The sequence below is a fragment of the Hypanus sabinus genome, chromosome 11 (assembly GCF_030144855.1).
Source record: "Hypanus sabinus isolate sHypSab1 chromosome 11, sHypSab1.hap1, whole genome shotgun sequence".
Classification (NCBI taxonomy): domain Eukaryota; kingdom Metazoa; phylum Chordata; class Chondrichthyes; order Myliobatiformes; family Dasyatidae; genus Hypanus; species Hypanus sabinus.
Window position 1 is genome coordinate 69,157,350 of NC_082716.1, and position 21,520 is coordinate 69,178,869.

At 37.1% G+C, this 21,520-nt stretch overlaps 1 protein-coding gene across 3 annotated transcripts in view; it reads right to left on the reverse strand.

Moving 5' to 3' along the window:
* camsap2a (calmodulin regulated spectrin-associated protein family, member 2a) overlaps positions 1-21,520 on the reverse strand; it is a 169,332-nt gene that overhangs the window by 8,652 nt on the left and 139,160 nt on the right. For 2 of the 3 annotated variants that reach the window (XM_059984671.1, XM_059984669.1), the window contains exons 7-16: positions 21,147-21,240; positions 20,443-20,548; positions 19,236-19,318; positions 15,361-15,433; positions 12,234-14,421; positions 9,029-9,162; positions 7,437-7,654; positions 5,697-5,769; positions 2,331-2,446; positions 217-335 (exon numbers count right to left, since the gene is read on the reverse strand). In XM_059984671.1, coding sequence (XP_059840654.1) covers positions 217-335; positions 2,331-2,446; positions 5,697-5,769; positions 7,437-7,654; positions 9,029-9,162; positions 12,234-14,421; positions 15,361-15,433; positions 19,236-19,318; positions 20,443-20,548; positions 21,147-21,240 — 3,204 coding nt within the window. The remainder of the gene's footprint in view (positions 1-216; positions 336-2,330; positions 2,447-5,696; positions 5,770-7,436; positions 7,655-9,028; positions 9,163-12,233; positions 14,422-15,360; positions 15,434-19,235; positions 19,319-20,442; positions 20,549-21,146; positions 21,241-21,520) is intronic. The other variant, XM_059984670.1, reaches the window with a different exon arrangement.

The following is a 21,520-nucleotide window of genomic DNA, read 5'->3' on the forward strand; positions in this document are numbered from 1 at the left end:
GAACAGTTCTTTTTAAATGACAATTGAGTATTTGATGGCCATCATATTGATATTAGTTTAATTTTTCCAGTTCAAAAATTATTAATATAAATTTCAGTAGAATTTAAACTCAAGTCCGTAAATTGCTAGTCCAGTAAGTTAACTATGATGTTATTGCATCTAGGAGTTTGCGCTATTAAAATATATAAAATAAAAAATTTGAAATTCCAATCTTACCGCAAGTATTTTGTTCTTCTGATTTTCATTGACTTTCCCAGCTAAACAGCAGTGGGAGATTGCATTATGAATTATATGTTTGTTAGATTTTGCACTGGGTTCTTTATATAATTTTGGTCCTGTAAAAGTAAACAAGACAAATTAATGTACCAAAAGAACAAATCAAATTTCTCCTTACGTTAAGCCAAAAGGTGAATTTAGTACTGTATGATGATAAAAGTAAGTAATTATGCTTCTTAAACTTAGCTTCTTGTTTTAATTATCCAATGACCACATTTTAATTAGAAAAATATAATTTACATAAAAAGAATATTCATTTATAATTATGTCTCTCTTGAAAGCCGAGTATTTAAATGAAATGTGATGCCTTAATCCCAAAAAGGCATTGGATGCATTCCGATCACAAACAAGAGAATATCTGTAGATGCTGGAAATTCAAGCAACACACACAAAATGCTAGAGGAACTCATCCTGAAATGTCGTCTGTGTATCCTTTTCCATAGATACTGCCTGGCCTGCTGAGTTCCTCCAGCATTTTGTGTGTGTTGCTTGGATACGTTCCAAGTTCAGACTGATGTACATCCTGGAGGAGAATTTGTATGTGGTAATGTATCATGAAGTACGCTTCTCTTGTTCTTACAATATTACAGGGAGTAACTGGGAGCAGGTGGCTAAGAAGCCACGTGTTACTAAAGTCCGTTTTTCAGACCATTTGTTCTGCAGTTATGTTGTGCTAGATGCAAAATGAATAAATTGTTAACGTTGATGATGGGCATCTGTCCAACTGGTTACTTTTTTAAAATCTCAGATGTAATCAAGTTTGCATTTTTCAAACTAATCTGGTCAAAGAAACTCATTTCTTTTTTTTTCCTAAATCTTTTTATTAATATTAGTAATATGGACAGAATACAGATGATATATTGATAAAGAAATTACCAACATACACATTCCATTACATATGAAAAAAAAACATACATAATAGTTACAATATAAATGAGTTTACCAAAGAAACTCATTTCTATTTTGTCAATAATGGTAAACATTTGCAAGTCAGCTAATTAACCACTGGCTGGAGAATACATGACTTCTGCACTGCTCAAGGCCACAATTTTCTCCCCAGTTAATACTTCTGATCTTCAACCATCCCATTCCTCCAAACTACACCCCCAGGATAAGCAAGATTGGGGATTTTGGCAATGCTAGTTGAATGAAAAGTGTAAGTCCTTAAGCTTCTGTTTAAAAAGGAAGAGGATCATCACTTAGTAAATATATGGAAATGAACAATGGTCAAATCAAGAAGGAATATTCTCACATCTGACATCACTGAAGCCATTGAAGAAAAGTGCAATAACAGAGCAGCATGATACTAACTAGCAAATCTGACTTGGATTCAAAGGCAGTCACTTATTACTCTTCCTTCTTTTTAAGAATTCACACCATTTGGACCAAAGCCATCATGAGGACTGCTTATGATTGGTGCTGATGAAATTCAAGCTAAGTCTATGTTTTGGTTATTAGCAAGTTGAGCTCAACCAGACTTTCGTGAACTTTATTTGTCATATTGCTAATGAAAATAGTAAATTGATGAGTTGTAATTGGCCAGATTGAATTTGTTCTTCTGTGGACAGATCACAGACAGATAACATTGCACACTGATACATAACTGTATCAAAAGATTGGTTGCATATGTTTCTGGTTCTGGATCACCATTAGCAGCATATTGTTAGAGATGATACTAGTTTAAGTATTCAGTGCACTGATCTCTGTTGTCATCTCTGTGATTGAAGTCCGGCTAAGAGCATGGAGGGAATCGCAAAGGCGTTGGAGATACTTAATCCACTCTGCATTTCTAGTTGAAGACAAGGAAGAATGAAGCATCTGCAATTTTTGCACCATGATTTGAGAATAGGGATGTTTTTTACTTATTTAACTGTACAGTACAATATATGACAACATTTGTCTGGATAGCTAATGCTTGATCAGCTGAGTCAAACATCCTATTCTGGGCTACTTATTCTGCGTGATTCTCTGCAAACTCACTTTGACAACCTGTTCACATGTTGAATGACTGAAAGTAAAAGGCTGCAATGGGAAAACATTACCAAACTCTATACCTGTGTACTCTGTTGCAGAAGCAACTGATGAAGTTGTTGAGTCATTCTCCCAGTCTTTTTCACCATTCCGATTGACAGAGCAAGCTGGAGACATAAATCCATCAACTGATTCTGTTCTGGATATTTAAATTAGGAAAAGAATTGCTTTCAATCAATACAGCATACATCTTTACCACCAATGCAACACATTACAAATAGCAGATGACTTATTACAGTGAAAAAGTAATCAAGTGTGTTGTAATTTTATTATTTTTTATTCCTCTCACTATCATAATACATTGCATCTATGGTACAATGATAATCAAGCATTGTACATAATGAAATAAATTTTACACAATTGATTAGATTGTGGTGACCCACTTTCTGCACAGGTGAACCTGCTCACAAATAGCCTGCACGCGGGGAGAGACTTTAGTAATGCACCTCTGACGTCATTTCCACCCGGAGAGGGTGGGAACTACGGATTAAAAGCCAGCGCCACAAAGTTTGAATAAACTATTCTCAAAACGACTTACCGACTGCGTGTCATTGTTTCTAGCTCTGTATGTAGTAAATCGCTACAAGATTGCCTTAGGATGAGTTGCAAAACATTGAGACATTCTATATCGTCTTTTTCTACAGACCATTCTATGCCTTTAAGTGTTTAACTTATCAGAATTCAGCACTCCAATGTCATTAATAAAAATTATTTGCCCTTAAAGATAGTCAGGTAATTATATTGTTCACTTGAATAATGATAAGGTAACATGAGAATGTTTGGAAGCAGGTGACTAACTACACCTTTGAAATTATTGCATGTATTTATCCAAGTTGCTTCACCAGTTAAAACATAGAACATTACAGCACCATACAGGCCTTTCGGCCCATGATATTCTGCTGACCTTTTAACCTATTGCAAACTCAGTCAGACCCTTCCCTCCCACACAGCCCTCAATTTTTCTTTCATCCATTTGCCCATCTAAGAGTCTCCTACATGTTCCTAATGTTCTGCTTCTACCACCAGCCATGGAGGTGCATGTCATGCACTTACCATTGTGTAAAAAGCCTACCTCAGATGCATTTTTCCTCTCCCTCCTCCCATACTTTCCTCAAATCACTTTAAAATTATGCCTCCTCTTATTAATTGTTGCTGCCCTGGGAAAAATCACTAGCTATCCATCCTATCTATGCCTCTTACCATCTTACACAACTTATCAAGTTGCCCTTCATCATCCTTTGCTCCAAAGAGAAAAGCCTTAGCTCGCTCAACCTACCCTCATAAGACATGCTCTAATCCAGACAGCATCCTGGTAAGTTTCCTCTGCAAACTCTCTAAAGCTTCCACATCCTTCCAATAAGGACACCAGAACTGAACATAACACTGCACAACTGAACACAAGTGTGGTCTAACCAGAGTTTTTATAGAGTTGCAACATTACCTCGCAGCTCTTGAATACAAGCCCCCTAAAATGGATGCCAATACACCATTCATCGTCTTAATCATGCTATCAACTTGTGTGGCACTGTTCCTCCACACTGCTAAAAATCCTGTTATTAACCCTGTACTCTAACTTAAACTTCAATCTTTCAAAGTGTATCACTTCACACTATTCTGGACTGAACTCCATCTGCCACTTATCAGCCCAACTCTGCATTCTATCAATGTCTATTGTAACCTACCACAAACTTCTACACAACCCACAACATCACCAACTTTTGTGTCTTCTGTAGATTACTAACCCACCCTTACTCAACCAAGTCATTATAAAAAATCAAAAGAGCAGAAGTCCCAGAATAGATCCTTGCAAAACAACACAGCTCACTGACCTCCAGATAGAATACACTGCATCTATGACCACCCTCTGCCTTCTGTGGGCAACTCAATTCTGAATCCACATAACCAAAATTTCCCTGTATTCCATGTCTCCTAACTTTCTCAATGAGCCTACCATGGAGAACCTTGTCAAATGCCGTACTAAAATCCATATACAGTACAGCACATTTACTATTCTACCTTCATCAATTTGTTAATTAAAGAAAAATGTACAAAAATGATGAGAGAATATCTACATCAAATCACCGACATGGATACTGGTTAGGCACAGGAGTACATTCAGCCAGAGACTCATTCCACCGAGATGCAACACTGAGTGTCATAGGAAGTCATTCCTACCTGTGGCCATCAAACTTTACAACTCCTCCCTCGGAGTGTCAGACACCCTGAGCCAATAGGCTGGTCCTGGACTTATTTCCACTTGGCATAATTTACTTATTATTATTTAATTATTTATGGTTTTATATTCCTATATTTCTTCACTATTCTTGGTGCGGCTGTAATGAAACCCAATTTCCCTCAGGATCAATAAAGTATGTCTGTCTGTCTGTAAAGTGCATTCCAAGCTCTTATAATAATTAAGGGTGGAAGTGACAGCTCCAAAATAACCTTCCAGTCATTTTTTACTTTGGTGCTGGTGCATATGAATCAATTTATCCACTTCTCTTGGTGATTACTGGCTAAAAAATCCTAATGCAGTTTTGGAATACCAAGCCCTTCAAATGTTTCCAATGATGGCACCACAGTTAATACAGGATGGCACAATTAATGAAATCTCACTCTATGCTAGTCCTAGTGTTTATGCAAAAACAGAGAGATTAGTTACACTGAATTAGCTTTTCTCGGAAAAAAAGGAAGTCAGGGAAAATTTAAATTGTAATAACAACAACAGACCCAGGTGGGAGGGAGGGTCCATTTCTGTTGAAAGACAGGGGTCATGAATTTTAGGTAAGGAATAGAGAGCAGGCAAACAAACTGGGGGTTCTGAAGCACTGTCAAAAATGTGGAAGATACCAAAGGCCTCAGATTTTAAAAGTACCTTAATGAGCATATGAAATACTATCATCTAAATGGCTACAGACCACAAGAGGAATATATGTTTGAATTCCCTAGCATTTATATCTGTGTCAAATAGCTCAAGGGCTTCTGATTTAATATTTGTAAGATTCCAACTACTAGACCTGATATTTACCTGTTCCAAGATTTTAAGATTGGAGTGTTTTCTAGTAGTAATTTAGCTGTCTTTCTTTGTGACATTATTTCTTCAGACAATTTTTGTCACAAGTCCACTTTAGGGATTAGGTTAATATATTAATGGAATGTTTTAAATAGTAACAATGTAATACCTGATCACATACATCTATTTTTAGTGAGAGAGTCCTATGAAGCCTCACAAGAGACTCAATCAAACAAAATTATATGCCAAGCCACAAGTGGGCAAATTAAGACATGCGACCCATTTTCTCAGAGCTACTAAAATCTGTTCCCCAAATATGAAAGCAAGCAATTGCCTTAATGTTAAAGAATTAAGTGCCTAGTATGACTATTCTTACCTGGGAGATTTTTTTCCTGAATGTACACTGTCAGTGTCTGTTGTGTTCAGTGATGCCAAAGATAGGCAGGACACTAGAAAACAGTAAGCACATGAGTCAACACAAATATAAAATAGCTAAGTAGCAAATTTAATGTTAACTTCTTTAAAGTAATATTCACTTGGTTCTGTAAAAGAGTATTATCTGAGGGGTAGGGTGTAAGGAAAAACTTAATGTGATTCCTCCTTGTTATATGCTAAAATAAAATGGAAGACAGTAAGACAAAACAGTGGAGTGGAATTGAGAGAGGACAAGAGAACCAGTCCAAAGCCATGTTTTGAGAAAGTTAAGGGAGTACAAGTCCACAGCCATAACAGTGGAAAATGGTGAAAAACATGCTTTTTCACGGGAAGATGAGGTCATTCTGCAGGTGCAGGTACCAAATACATGGAAAAGTACCAGTGTAAGGGGTTCTGAAGGGGCATAAAGGGCACCTTCTTGGTGCAAGGGTGAAGAGACTTTTGTCCTAGACTAGGACATGGCTGATGGCTAATAACAGTTCATCAAGAGTCAGAGTATGTTGAGTCAGTTAGACAGAGACAGAGAGAGACAGAGACAGAGTGAGAGTGAGAGAGAGAGAGAGAGGGAGTGAATGATGTATTATTTTGATTTCTGTACTGCTACTACTATAGACATTTGTATTTTTTCTTTCTGGATTACATTTGTGCTAATTCTAACAAGGTGTTTTCTTGTGGTCTTGAAATTTGTTTGCGAATACCCTAAGCTGAACCAGGAAAGAACATGTTGGCAGTCCCCGGGTTACGAATGAGTTCTGTTCCTGAGTCCATCTTTAAGTCGGATTTGTACATAAGTCGGAACAGGTATATCCAGTATTATTTAGCATCAGTTAGTCAAATGTTTATCTTTGTATATAGTATATATTTCACCTTTCTATACATATAAAACACTTAAGAAACGTATGTATTTCAATAATTAAATCAGTGTGTTGCTTAGTAATAATTGTAGCTTTCATCAGGCAGGGCCTTTCACATGTTCCATCATTCTCACTTTATCCTTTCAAATTGTTCCGATCGTTGACCGACTGTAGCCTAAGGCTTTTCCAATGACCGATGGCGTTTCACCTCTTTCCAATCGCTTTATTATTTCCACTTTATTTTCAATTGTGATCGTCTTCCGTCAATGGAACAGAAACACTGCGGATTCAGCAGCAGCCACAGGTGGCGGGTCCTGTGCCATCTCGGGTCCTAAAGTCCACCCGCACTGAGACAGGTTAAATGGGACAAGCGCTGACTGGAAAAGGATCAGGGTGAATTTTGCTAAGAAAAATTTAAGCCAAGTACAAAGTTACACATTCAACACAGTCTTAAAAAGTCTTAAAATGGCGGACGGTGTTCTCCTTCCTTCATTTGTAAGTACGAATTGTTCGTAAGTCGGACGTTCGTAACTTGGGGACTGCCTGTATAACGAATTTTAATGTCATTTTCATTTACACAGGGATAGGGTAAGAGAGAGAGTGGGAGACAGTAAGAATCTGAATGCAAAACCCATCATCACACCTATCTTTTCACTCCAGGACTCTAATGGATCTTATGTTGATGTATGGCCTTTTTTGCGTGACCTGTTACCTTTCTACTTTGGAATTTGTACTCAATGACATTAATAAACTCTAAAAATTATTTACAAGTAATTGACTCCATCTCCAATGGAGGAAGGTCCTTAAAAATAAAAGCTATTAGTTACCTGCTGATGACCTAACAGGTGTTCGTGGACTTGATGGATCCTCTCGAAAAGATCTTGGACGAGCTTTCTTCAGTTTCAGACTAGTAGGACGAGGTTTTATCACATTATCCATGTCCTTCATCAGTTTCAACTGCTTTTTTCTTAGATATTCTTGTTTAATGAATTCTCTGCGTGACTTTTCGTCTTCCTTCCTTTGCCGCTCTTCTTCAGCTTTGAGTCTGTGGAATGTTCAAGATACAAAACACTCATATTTGTAAGCATTCTCTTCACAACTTTAAACCTCAAAGTTCTTCACAGTCGATGACATACTTCTGAATTAAGGCAACTCATCAAACAAGGAACCACAGCAGCCAATATGGATGCAACAAATCAGCAATAATATTTACAGCGAGCATTTAAAAAAATGTATTTTGTGAACACTCCAATGAAACTGCCATGGGATATTATACCCAAGAAATAAGATTAAACTTTCTTTTAACATTTCACACCAAAGATGCTATTTCCAGAAGCACACCAATCTCTTAGTACTCAAGAGAAGATCAGCTTTGATCCTGGATGATGTGAATAATGCCCAGAGGACTATTACCATTGAGGTGACATTAACAGTACAGTCAGTTGTTAACAGTGGGCCAAAATTTCATGAAATGGTCTGCTGTTGCCTAGTTCTTTCATTGTATTCAGTACAGTTCTCCACCTTTTTGAATCATAGAAACAAAAACTATGGAAATTAGATCCACTTAATCAGAGCTGCAATGGACATAATTAGTGTAACCCTAGTTACAAATACAGTTAAATCAGATAGTAGCAGAGTAATTAACTGAAACCTGCCAATGATTCCAAAAGAAATAATGCCCTTGAATTTCTTTTAAAATTTTTATTAGTTTGTATTGTTCGCAGGTTTTACAAATTTGAATGACTTCTACAGTTTTATAGTTTTAATAAGCAATTCCTCTCATTTATTTTCAGCATTTCTCTCAGGCAAGAAATCATTGTATTATTATGAGATAATGCAATGATTTCTTGCCCAAGAGAAATTATCAAGTAACGCAGTGCTATTACAGCTTGGGCGTCGGAGTTTGGAGTTAAATTCCGATGCTGTCTATAAGGAGTTAGTACATTCTCCCAGTGAATGTGTCAGTTTTCTCTGGGTGCTCCAGTTTCCTCCTACAGTCCAAAGACAGACTGGCTAGTAGGTTAATTGGTCAAACTGTTCTTTGATTAGGTTAAGATTAAAAAGGTGGGTTGCACGGGAAAAGACTGTTTCGCGCTGTATCTCTAAATAAATAAAAATCTGGTTATCGAGGCTTGACATTAAGGAAGATATTAGTCTGACAGGGGGTTGACAGATGTGGAGCCAACAATGACTGGCACCATGACTGGCCAAATGTGGCCTCAGTGATATTGTAACTCGTGATTTGGGAAGACCTAAAGGGGACAGACGGACACACACGCACGCACACTTCTCTCCAAAATAAAATTAACATAATCAACTTAATTAACTATTGTTCTGCAAATTAAACATGATGATAAAACATTTACATTTAAATCTATGTTATTAAATTTTCCATGTTAAACCTATGACTATGCAATACCTAGCTTCTTCCTTCTTCTCTTCCAACTCGGCTTCTAACTGCTGTTGTCTGATCTGCTTTTCCTTCTCCCTCCTCATGCGTTTCTCCAAGAGTGCGGCTCGTTTCATTGCAATTTCCTCAGCTTTCTGATCATCCTTCAAAAAGAGGGTTTCATGAGGAATTCATGAGTTTTAGTTTCCATTTCACTTAAACAGATCAAGTTCATACTATTTGATTCTGGAAGAAATAAGTTTACCAGTACACAGTATTGGTATCTCATAAAAATATAAGGTGCCTCAACCTATAATGGTAAATGTCATCCTTTCATATTAAATCTCAGCTTTTACATAATGGTTCCAGAAGATAGGCTGAGAATTGAAAGTGTGGGGATTAATGCCACAGCTATGTAAACCAGCTCAACTGAGAAGATTCAACACCATCATACCCTCAGCACTAATCAACAAGCTCCAAAACCTGGGCCTCTGTGCTCTCCTCTGCAACTGGATCCTTGACAAAAGTCACTGCAGATCAGTAGTAACATCGCCTCATCACAGAATCAACTCTAGTGCTCCTCAAGGATACGTGCTTAGCCTACTGCTCTAGTCTCTCTACACCTATGTCTGTGTGGCTAGGCACAGCTCAAACACCATTATAAATTTGTCAACAGCAGAATTATTGTTGGCAGAATTTCAGATGGTGACAAGGGGAGTGAGATGAATAGCTAGTTGAGTGATGTCAAAACAACAACCTTGTACTCATCATCAGTAAGACCAAGGAATTGATTGAGGACTTCAGGAAGGGGAAATCGAGGGAACACACACCAGTCCTCACTGAGGCATCAGCAGTGGAAAGGGTGAGCCATTTTAAGTTCCTGGGTATAACCTAGAGGTGAGCACAACACTTTACAGTACCAGCGACCCATATTCGTTTGCTGCTATTGTCTATAAAGAGTTTGTATGTTCTCCCCATGACTCCATGGGTTTCCCCTGGGTGCTCGGTTTCCTTCCACAGTCCAAAGACACACCAGTTGGTAGGTGAATTGGTCATAAAAACTATCCCATGATTAGGCTAGGTTAAATCTAGGCTGGGTGGTGTAGCTCGAAGGGCCCAAAGGATCTTCTCTACGCTGTATATCAATAAGTATAAATAAAACAATGAAGATCTATCCTGGGCCCAACATATTGATACAATTACAAGGAGGAATGACAGTAACTATATTTCATTAGGAATCTGAAAAGACGTGGTATGGCACCAAAGACTCATGTACATCTGTACTGTGGAGAGCATTCTAACTGGTTGCAGCTCAACAGTGGTATGGAGGGGCCACTGCACAAAATCAGGAAAAAGCTGCAGAACATTGCCCATAAAGAGGACATCTTCAAAAGGCAATGCCTCATAAAGGTGTCATCCATTATTAAAGATCCCCATCACCTTCTCATTGCTACCATCAAGGAGGTGGTACAGGAGCTCGAAGAAATGCACTCAATGTTTCAGGAAAGGCTTCTTTGCTGTCCACCATTAGATTTCTGAATGGACAATGTACCCATGTACACTATCTCACCATTTTCTTTTCTTTTTGCTCGCTTTTAGAACTACTATTTAATTTAATTTATATATATTTCTTATTGTAATTTGTAGATTTTTATTATTTCTTGCACTGTACTACTGCTGCAAAACAACAAAATTCACAACATATGTCAGTGATATTAAACCTGTTTCTGAAGATCATTTTGCTATCAAGGTTAAGATTTGGTAATGAAGTAATAGATATCATGACTTTTGATCATGTCTGTAAATTTTGATGATTTCCATGGCTGTTATTTTCCCTTTTGATATATTTCAAACTAGCATGGTTACAATGCCTTGAGGGAGTCTTTACCATAACCCTGATTCTACTACTATTGCTACCAAAATGTGGGCAAAGGACTGCTAAATTTAAATTCTTCTCTCATTACAAACAAACAATCAAATGTGCCTACTTCATTTTTTTCCTGAGATTTGGAGCAAACATAGCTTTGCTGTTTCGCGATTAAGCCCAAAGTTTTCATGACAAATTCTAGTTCCAACTGTAGTGATGGGTGGATCTATTCCATTCAAGTAAACTATTAATGACACTAGAGCAACTTTGCAATTGCACCATATAAAAAATGGTATTGAGAACATTTCAAAAAACATGTTTTTGCTTTACGTTTTAATCGTGAACAATGACGGCTGCTAATTAGAAAAGACAGTTGTTAATTTACAGTTATTTGAAAAGATTACTCAAAAGCACATAATGATTCATCCTCAGTGAGTGATTGCTGGAACATTGGATCATAGAAAGGCAGATAATCTAATGTGTATTTGCTTATGATTGTTCAATTAACCATACATTTACAAAACAATCATTTCAATAGGTAACTGGTTTTAAAAAAACATACAAGATAAATGCAAGACAGGAGATGGGAATGAAATTGGTTGTTCAGAATATAAGGGGGTTGGAAATGTTTCTCTACCAGATTTTTTAAAAATAATAATAATAAATTAATTGGAGAAATCCCTAATTGTGCACTTAAGCTTGTCAGCTTAAGGCAAAAGTCTTTTTTTTTCGTCTTGGATTCTGAAACTCCTCATCAATTCCAACCGATGTTGTAAAGGGTTAAATGAAGATGATGAACTTATGCATTTGAACTCAAGGCTCTTATTGAATTGAGTACTCGTTCACTTTTCAAGATCAGCACAGATAATGTAAGTATTGACCAAACAAAAAATCAATCAGAATGTGGATGATGTGAGGGAACATTGGAAATCCTAAGGCACACAACCAGAAAATGATTAAGTAAAAAAAGAACATTCCCTGTGAGATTTTCAACATTATGTGGAATTGAATTGAGATTTTACAGATGAAAGAAGCCCCAAAAATAGATAATATTTAATGAAATTACAACAGTTAATGGCTGCAAAACAGTAATTGTAATAATTATAAACAAATAAAATACAACAAAAAACAATAATGTTGTTAAACCAGTAAACATTTGTTACTGAAATTATTCAACCAATACATTGGACTGTTATTCATGCAAAACACCACAGCAACTTCAGACATAAGTTGATCTTTGATTAAAGAAATTGCTGTTGGAGTTGTACCACAGTGTCAAACATGTGGAAAACTATCAATCCTCACCTGCTTCAATTAATATTAATTCATACGATTTAATCTAAATAAGCAAAATTATTTGTCACGTACTTTAAAGAAGAATCCGCAACACAATTTCTGTTCCTCACAGTGTTCCTTTTCAGCATCGCCATTATTTGCTTCATCTGCTTCTGCTTCTTCCTCTGACAGCTTCAGTTCAGAAAGGGAAACCTCAATTAAGCTTGCCTTTACTGTCCGGTCAACAGGATGTTTTCTTTTGGTTGGAGAGTCTTTAAGAGATTCAGAATTTTCTTTTGGCACTATGGGCACTTGTGAAGTTTCCGGTTCTGCAGGCTGCTCACAATCCTCTTTCTCAGCTTTTAAAAGTTTTTCATTTACCGCTTCACCTTCCTCTTTCTGTGGCACTGGCACCTCATTAGTTGATTTTTCACATGCTGCTTTTGAAGAGTCCTCAGGTTCTTCATCGCCTAGGAAAATGAATGATCTAGTCTGGGTTTGGCTGAGAGCAAACTTCCTGAGATGAGGAAGACGGTCAACAGAACAGGGGGGTGTGAGCACACGATTTAATGCTGTTATCTTCAACTCATTTGGCCTTGGTTTTGAGTTCTTAACATGAGAGTATGAAGACCTTCTATGAACAGTTTGAGGAGATCGTTGAGTAGAACGAGGCGATTCACCAGAAGAGGAAAGAGAAGGAGATTGTGACCCAGTTGACCGTGAAGAAGACCGAAGCTCTCTTACATGCTTTTGCGGTGATGATGATTGAGGAGGAGGAGGAGGAGGAGGAGAAATTACCCAGGCTTGTTGTTGTTGCTGTTGTTCTCTCATCTGCATTATTAATTCTTGCTGGTTTGCCAAGCGTTGCATCTCTTGTTGTAGGGCATGCAAAGCTGTATTCATTTTCTCAATTAGTCTGTTATATTCCACAATGTCAACATCACCCAACGCTTCTTCTGTGGGGCTATTTAAATTCCAGCCAACTTGCTTTTCTGACCCAGCTGTGGAAGTTGAAGACTGAACACCCTCTTTTTGACCATTTGCAGAGTTGCCCATCATTCTAATTGCTTCAGGTTTTAAATAGTCTTTCTCCTCACCGGACTCAGATCTATCTTCCTGTTCACCAACAGGTTCTTCTTTCACTGTAGAAATGTCATCACCCTTCTTTCTTACTACATTCAAAAAAGCTGTCCTACCCATTTTTTGCCTTTGTCTTGTGAAAACAGCTTCGACCTTTTTCTTTTGAGCTTCAATGGCTCGACGTTTCTCCTCAAGTTTCATTTTAAGTTGAATCATTTCAGATGCCAGCAGCTGAGCAGGATCTCTGGTTAGCTTGTTGGGACTTAACTCAGGTATCTGACAGTTGGAAACTACACCTGGTGTGCAGAGCTCTGAACTCTCTGGAGTAGTCTTTTGGGAACTACTGCTGCTCAACCTGGCATCAGGAGTGTTCAACTTCCTAAATTTTTGTTCAGCAAAGCTGGTCATTTTAACAGCAGAACCAGAAGAAATGCTATTTTCAGCTTGTAGAGCCAAGCAGTTTGAACCTGAAATTAAAATGTTGGGATCATCACTCTTTAAATCAGAGTCATGAAGTTTGGAAGTATCCTCCATGTCTGAATCCATACTAACTGTGTAATCTCTCAAGGAAAAGTCTTCATCATTCGTTTCCTGAATATCCTCAGATGGAACATGGATCCCTGTGTCCACCTCAGTATTATCAGTCAAGGGACTTGTACCACCCTTAAGCTCTGTAATAGAATCTAAGCTGCATGTTTGATTCATTGTGGATTTCACGGAAATATCATTAGCATTTTGAACATGTAGCACAAAACCATCAACTAGTTGCTCATTTTCAAGTTCTAGATAAGGCTTATCTACATCATGAATTATTTGTAGAGCTTCTTCAATACTAGGTGGCCCATTGTGATTACCATAGTCTCTGACATCAAAGCAATTTTCCTTTGGTCCGTTTGATACTGCATCCCGCATGAATCGTCTTTGCAGAGTGTCCATTGCTGAGCCAGGTCTCTTGGCCGAGCCTTTAGCTGGCTTCTCGTGACTGTGATCAGACAGATGAGTTTCTTCTGTTCCATTGCTCTGTCCATTTATTGGCTGTTCAGAATCATTTCTAACTGAATGTTTGGGAGTGTTGTTAATGTTTGACATTAGACTGTCATTACTAATTGATCGAATAATCGTCAGGTTATTTTTGGTGGATGAATCAATGTTGTTGTCTGTATCAAAGGAGATATTGAATGACACTGCTTGGGGAAAAGATCTGTTGAAGGAAAAAGACCTTATATTAGATACTCTTACTTTAAGAAATTGATCATATAACAATATAGTCCAAGCCCTAATCCAAGATCAATCCAACCCTTCCCTCCCACATAGTGCTCCATTTTTCTTTCATCCATTTGCCCAAGAGCCTCCTAAATGTCTGTACTGTATCTGACTCTACCGCCACCCTGGCAGTGCATTCCATGCGTCTATCACTTTCTGTGGGAAAAAAATCTACCCCTGACATCACCCCAAACTTTCCTCCCAACACTTTAAAGTTAAGTAGCTATTTCCATCCTGGGAAAAAATATCTGGCTGTCCACTTGATCTTGCACATCAAGTCACCTCTCATTCTCTATCTCTCCAAAGAGAAAAGCCCTTGCTCAGTCAACCTGTCCTTATAAGATATGCTCTCTAATCCAGGTTTCTTCCTGGTAAATCTCCTCTGCACACTTTCTAAAGTTTCCAGATTTTTCATAAAATGAAGAGGCCAGAAAAGAACATAGTACTTTAAGTGTAGTCTAACCAGGATTTTATGGAGCTGCTATCAGAAGTTGATAACCAAATGAACACATGGAAAAGGACGCTCAGTTCTTTAAATCTGGTTGATCACTCAATCCTAGCTGATCCAAATGCTGCCTGCAACTTTGATCCAATGTATCCATGATAACTTCTCATTTCCTTTTTTTAAATCAAGTATCTGTCATGCCTCTGATTCCACCACTTTTCAGGGAAGATTGTTTCAAAGCCTCATAATCCTTGGAAAATATTACAGCATCTCTAACTTAAATCGGCAATCCCTTATTTTTAGACTATGACCAGTACTTCCCGATTCTCCTACAGGACAAAATACTTTCTTTGCATCTACCATGTCAAGACCCCACTGGATCAATTTCACACATGAAATCCTCAGTAAAACGCCTTTTAAAATGTCACTAACCTTTGTTTCTTTTCAGGCCAAGTCCCAGCATAACCCTCCACATAAGACATGGAGGTAGATCGACGCATGCTTCCTAAAAGGAAAAAATTTAAGTAACTTAGTTATGAATTGAAAATAATCCGACACTCTCAGGACTTTGGTAGTCTTGGAAAGACAAGTGCTTTATACTATTAGATATAAATCCTATTAATACACCAATACACTTTTAACTTATTTACGATGTTACACAGAAGTGTAATAAATTTCCACTAAGGTGTTCAAAGGGAGCATGGAAACCAGGGCCCCATTGAACTTAAAGGAAGTATGAGATACAGATCTAAGCAAGCCTGATCTCAGTCAGATTTCCAAACAATACAAAAGCTGATTATCAGATTGTTACTATAGGTGCAATGCCTCTTTCATAGACAATGTCAGAATCTCGATCTTTGTTAAAAATACCAAATTGTACCTCAAAACTTTAATGGCTTATGGAACAACCAGTATTTCCATATTATTATTAGTCCAAGAGAGAACTTATGACCCTTTGTAATATGCATTGTATTTTATTCCAAAATAAATTAAGTATTAATTTAAAATACATCCCTCGTGAATCTCTGTGCAGGATACAAATTCCCTCTGCACAACTTAACTCATCCCAGTTTGTCTACAAACCTCTGTGATTCTACTACTTCTGAATCAAGGCTGTTGTAGTCAATCTTATTGGTCCTTCTTCTGTCCAGAAAAGTTCCATTAAGTTAGCACAGAGTTACCAAATTGATCACCTTTCTCACTGACACTCCTCAATTCTGGCTCCCTAATGCCTCCTATTTCCAGTTTTTATTCTCATGCTGAATCGTCTATACAAACCCACTTACTCCCTACATGGGTACCCTCTAGCAGCCCAACAGTTCTGCACAGAACAATATGTTCCACTAACTCTAGTTGTCAGGTCCCTTTGGGCACTTGTCAGGAACACTTGAGCTGTTGATTCTCCATTATCTTAAGTACCCTCAAACACACGGGCCTTTGCAGTATAAAAACACAAATGCTGGAAGAACTCAAAAGAGCAGGCAACATCTATGAAGACGGAAACTGAGACAATATTTCAGGTCAACAACCTTTCATTAAAACTGGTCAGGCTTGTTATATAATTCAATGTTAAGCCCTAATTGTAGAGCTTATGCTGAAACACTAATGGATGAAAGACAGAAATTAGAGTAGGAATGTCTCAATGCAATACTTCTGTCAAAGACTAATAGATCCTCCATTGCAAGTTTAGTACACACTTTTGCTTTTGCACTGTGAAAATAAATCCCAGGATTCATTCACTTTTGTTTCCAAAACAAGATAGTTTTTCAAATTGTTCAGTCACCTTTAATGATTTGCTGCAAATACTTTGTCAGGTTTCTCTTATTCCTGCATAAATAATTTCTTCACCCTATTAAAACCTTCTCTTTGACCTAATTTGATCAATCCTGCTTAAAAATATTCACCCCCTCCCCTGGAAGTTTTCATGTTTTATAGCATTGAATCACAGTGGATTTAATTTGGCTTTTTGACACAGATAAATAGAAAAAGACTCTATCGCACCTCAAAATTTGAATGTCTTCTGGAACAACTACTATTTCCATATTATTATTAGTCCAAGAAAGAACAACTTTTCAGCAGGCCCCAGAAGGCTTTTGAAGGTAGGGGATAAATGAATGCAGGGAAATCCTGGAGGAAAACTGATGCAGTCTGCAAGACAACTGCAACCAGGGAGAAGATTTGTTTTCCAGCGAGACATAAAGCCAAAGCAACACAGGAATGGCTTAAAAATAACAAAGTTAATGTCCTGGAGTGGCCGTCAGAGTCCAGACCTCAATCCAATTGAGAAATTGTGACTGGACTTGAAAAGGCTGTTACTCACAATCCCCATGCAATCTGACAGAGCTTGAGCAGTTTTGTAAAGAAGAATATGGAAAAATTGCAATGTCCAGATATGCAAAGCTGATAGAGACCTATCCACAGAAACTCAAAGCTGCCAATGGTGCATCTACTCACTACTGACTTGAAAGGGTGAATACTTATGCAATTTTTTATTTTATGTTTTATCTTTGTAATTAATTTAGATCACTTTGTAGAGACCCGTTTTCACTTTGAGACTGAAGAGTCTTTTTCTGTTGTTCATCAGTGTCAAAAACGCCAAATTTAATCTGCTGTGATTCAATGTGAAACAATAAAACATGAAAACTTACAAGAGAGGTGAATACTTTTAACAGGCACTTTATCTCTCACTTTGGCTCAATGACCATTAATCCTGATTATATCTTCATAGCATGGCTTTTACTGTATAAAGTCAAGTAGTTATATAAATAGATATGGTTGCTACATTCTGTTTCATTTCTGGAGTTATGATTGAAGGATAGCTCAGCCATGAGCTAACTGAAAGGCAAAATGGGCTGAATGGTTTCTCCTTCTCCTTGTATCATACTGTGGCAATACTGGATAAGCCACTAGTAGGGTTGCATGTCATACATTGTTCTTGGATGGCTTTTTAAAAAAAATCAATAAGTGCCAGTACTTTACTTGTACAAAAGACATGATCGAGTACACCTGAATTTGAAAAACTCCAGGGAGTTGAAGAATGAAGTAAAAAGCAATGTTTCAACAATGACTTGCCATATATTTTCACTTGTACAAATAAAGCAGATCTCAGACTTAGCTCTTCCTGCAGAAGAGTCCAAATGGTCTAAGAGAATGAATTAAAAGTGAAAATTTTACAATACAACATCAAGCTGGTTAAAATATTTCCTTGCAAATAATTTTCAATACTTATCATTGATACAAATTGTTTGTTCAGGAATACCATTAAAAATATAAACTCCAGAGACTACAAACAGCAAGTTGAAATGATACTTTAATATGAGAAAGCATTATGCATTATTCTGCAAAGATGGGCCAGTTTACTTTTAAAATCAAATTTAAATTGAAGCAAATAGTGGTACAATTACTTAGCATTCAAGTGTTACTAAAATCAGTGAAATTTGCTCTTTGAACTAATCAGTTTCAGCCGGGATATCTGAACCGCAGCAGAAACAGATGCTTAAGACTGTTTAACATCCATAACAAAGTCAGCCAATTGTTGCTTACAATGGCTGGCCAACATGGTGATCCTGGCAGTTGTGATATAGTTAGTTAGTAATTTCTAGAATGTCAAAAAATTTCATATCATTCATAATACTCCACTAGATGTGCTGGGGGAAGTGAGGAGATGCCAGGAAATAGTAAGTCAAAAAAGGAAAATAGATGTTTGAAATTTGAAGTAAAAACCTGGAAATTTTCAGCAGATCAGGCTACACTTGGAGAAACAGACTTAACACTTCGGGTCAATGATCCTTCACAACCTAAAATATTAACTCTCTCCACCCCTCCTCTCTCTGCAGATACTGCCCATTTCTGCCACTTTATTTTTATCCCTAGAAGTAGATGTATTAGGGAAGGTTAAGACGGTGGCTCATGTCAGCAAAGGGGCAGAAGCTGGGAGATTTGAGACAAATGGTGAGTAAACAATGAGAAAATGTTGATATAAATTAAAGAGTAAATAAGAGTTTAGGACAAGCTGAAGAATCAGTCAAGAATAGTGAAGGGCTCTGGACTTTGTAATTGGGAACAAAATGTGCAAAGGAAAATAATTTTTGCCAATTTTCAAAAAACACTTGTTCCGCCTCAACCTCAGTCATGCCTCCAATTGAGGAGCATTGAGCAACCCAATTCCTGTCACTGATTTAATCCAGTTATATCTGCTGGAAGTGTAAAATATGGAGTTTAACAAAATTACTGATGGTACTATAGATTTGGAACCCAACAAAAGGAATTCAATTGTATAATGCAAAGTATGCAACACATTTTTGTACCTGAATCTGAAGGGTGTGGACGGTGCTGAGTATGCCGCAGAGGCAGAAGTGGCTGTGATGGCAAAAATGTTGGACTCCCTTTGCTGAAAAAGAAGCAATTTCTTAATGAGACTATGAATTTGTTGAGGTAGAAGCAAGTTTTTCCAATACATTCATTGCAAACAGAATTATAAATACATAATTTATATTCATTATATAACAGAAGACTTTTTGTACAGTCTGCTAATTTTGTGTCACACAAAACTGTCGGTTAACTAAATAATAAGGCATCCTGACAACTTACCAATTCAATCACTGCTATAACCAAGATCAAAAAGGAGTTGAATTTGTTAGTACTGCATGAAAATCAACTACAAGGCTATGTTACTGCAAAATAATATTTTAAGCTCTGAGTGAGCTTAAAAGATCTGAGCTGAAGATCTTGAAAGATCACCCAACTTTTTATAAGAACAAATTTACGGAGGGTCAAATTATAGTAAGATTCCGTTCAACGGATTCAAATTTGCATTTGTGTGAAGGAGATGAGATTGCAGCTTGTTTCTGTACTATAGTCGCATACCTTATCTGATGGCCATGAAGATGTCTGATTTTGCACAATCCTGAACCATACATATTTGGAGTATTAGGCATCCAAAATGGACTAACTTTAGTGATTATAGTTTTATAGTTATATAGTTTGTAGATTATAGTTTTATCGGGGTTGAGAACATTCACTGTGATAACTAAGACTCCAGTTTTATACAAGATAGGTCTGTGTACTGGCAGGCATCTTCCCAGTCAATACGAATGATGTGTCCATTACAAGACAGATGCAATTACATTGGTCAGTGACACCTCATCAATCACAAAATTAATGCCTGTCTATTAAATATTACTTAAGTATTGTTGAGCTGTGGCCAAATATTGAGCATAACACCCATGATGAGATCCAAAAATATGGTCTTTAAGACAAAATTATTTCAATGAAGCTACAAACAAAAAATAAAAAAAATTAAAAATCATCTTGCTCACTTGTAAAGGATTTTGTCTTTTGAAGCATCTACAGGAATTCAATTTCTTTGTTTATATATACACACACTAAGAAATTAGTCTGTGTGTGCATCATCTAATTTGACAGCTCTGCTGAAGCAATTTAATCTGTTAAAACTAGATAACTTTATTTCCCTGCTGGAAATATATGCTTTTAAATAATTCAGCAAAATTCTACCTGCAGTCAGACTCAGAGTTGGGAGAAGTTTCTAAGAAGCTTTTTCTGGTAGCATTTGATATCAGGAAAGCAGCAGGTTTATTTCTTGTTGTGTGAAGTGGTTCTGCTAGGAATAAAGTTACATAATTAATACTTGGAAAGCAGAAACAATCACATAATACTAAGATGAGCTTTTGCAACACACAACAAACGCTGGAGGAGCTCAGCAGGTCAGGCAGCATCTATGTAAAAAAGAGTAAACATTCAATGTTTTGGACCAAGACACTTCTTCAGGACTGATGAGCTTTTGGGCCTCTAGATGAATGACAAATATACAGATGGTAAACATGTGTTTGCTCTATGTTACCAATAAAGGTATTATCTCTTCTTAGATTTGCAGAGATCTTGTTCATGGGTTAACTCCCTGCATAGTTTACTTGTGTAACATTGGGAGAATCTTCATTATCTCTATTTTAATAGGTCTGTCACACAAAAGCATTTAAATTGGGAATGCTAATAAGCTTGACAGTGTTATTTTTCCACAGCCAAGATCAATACATCTCGATGGTAACAGAAAACAGGCAAAACCATGTATGACCATATCAGATAAACAGGTTGAAAAGAAAATTTCTACCATTGGGTATTCTTTGCATTAGACAATATCTCCAGAAAATGACGACTGAAAACACCATCAACATACAATAGCCTCAAACAGTAATATTTACCTTCTAACTGAGAAACCAATCTGGGCTGTACAAAAGGAGGTTTCACGACCTCAAACCACCAAAACAGCTCTGCCATAAATACCAGATAGTTATTCTGCAAAGCAAAAAAAAATTAAAGCTCAGAAGAATACAGATGTAAAGATTACACATTTTATAAAGAAACAGCTGCCTTTCTCTGTTAAAGTACATCCATTGCCCACAGGGGAATATGAAATACTTGGTTTGGCTTTTGTTCATCACAAACATTCATCTAAGCATAAGATCCTCAAACATCAGGAGATAGCTGAAGAATCAGTCATTCATCGACAATAAAAACACTTTAACATTTCCCAAGATGGCAACAGGTTATTAAACTAATTAAAACACTTCCCAAC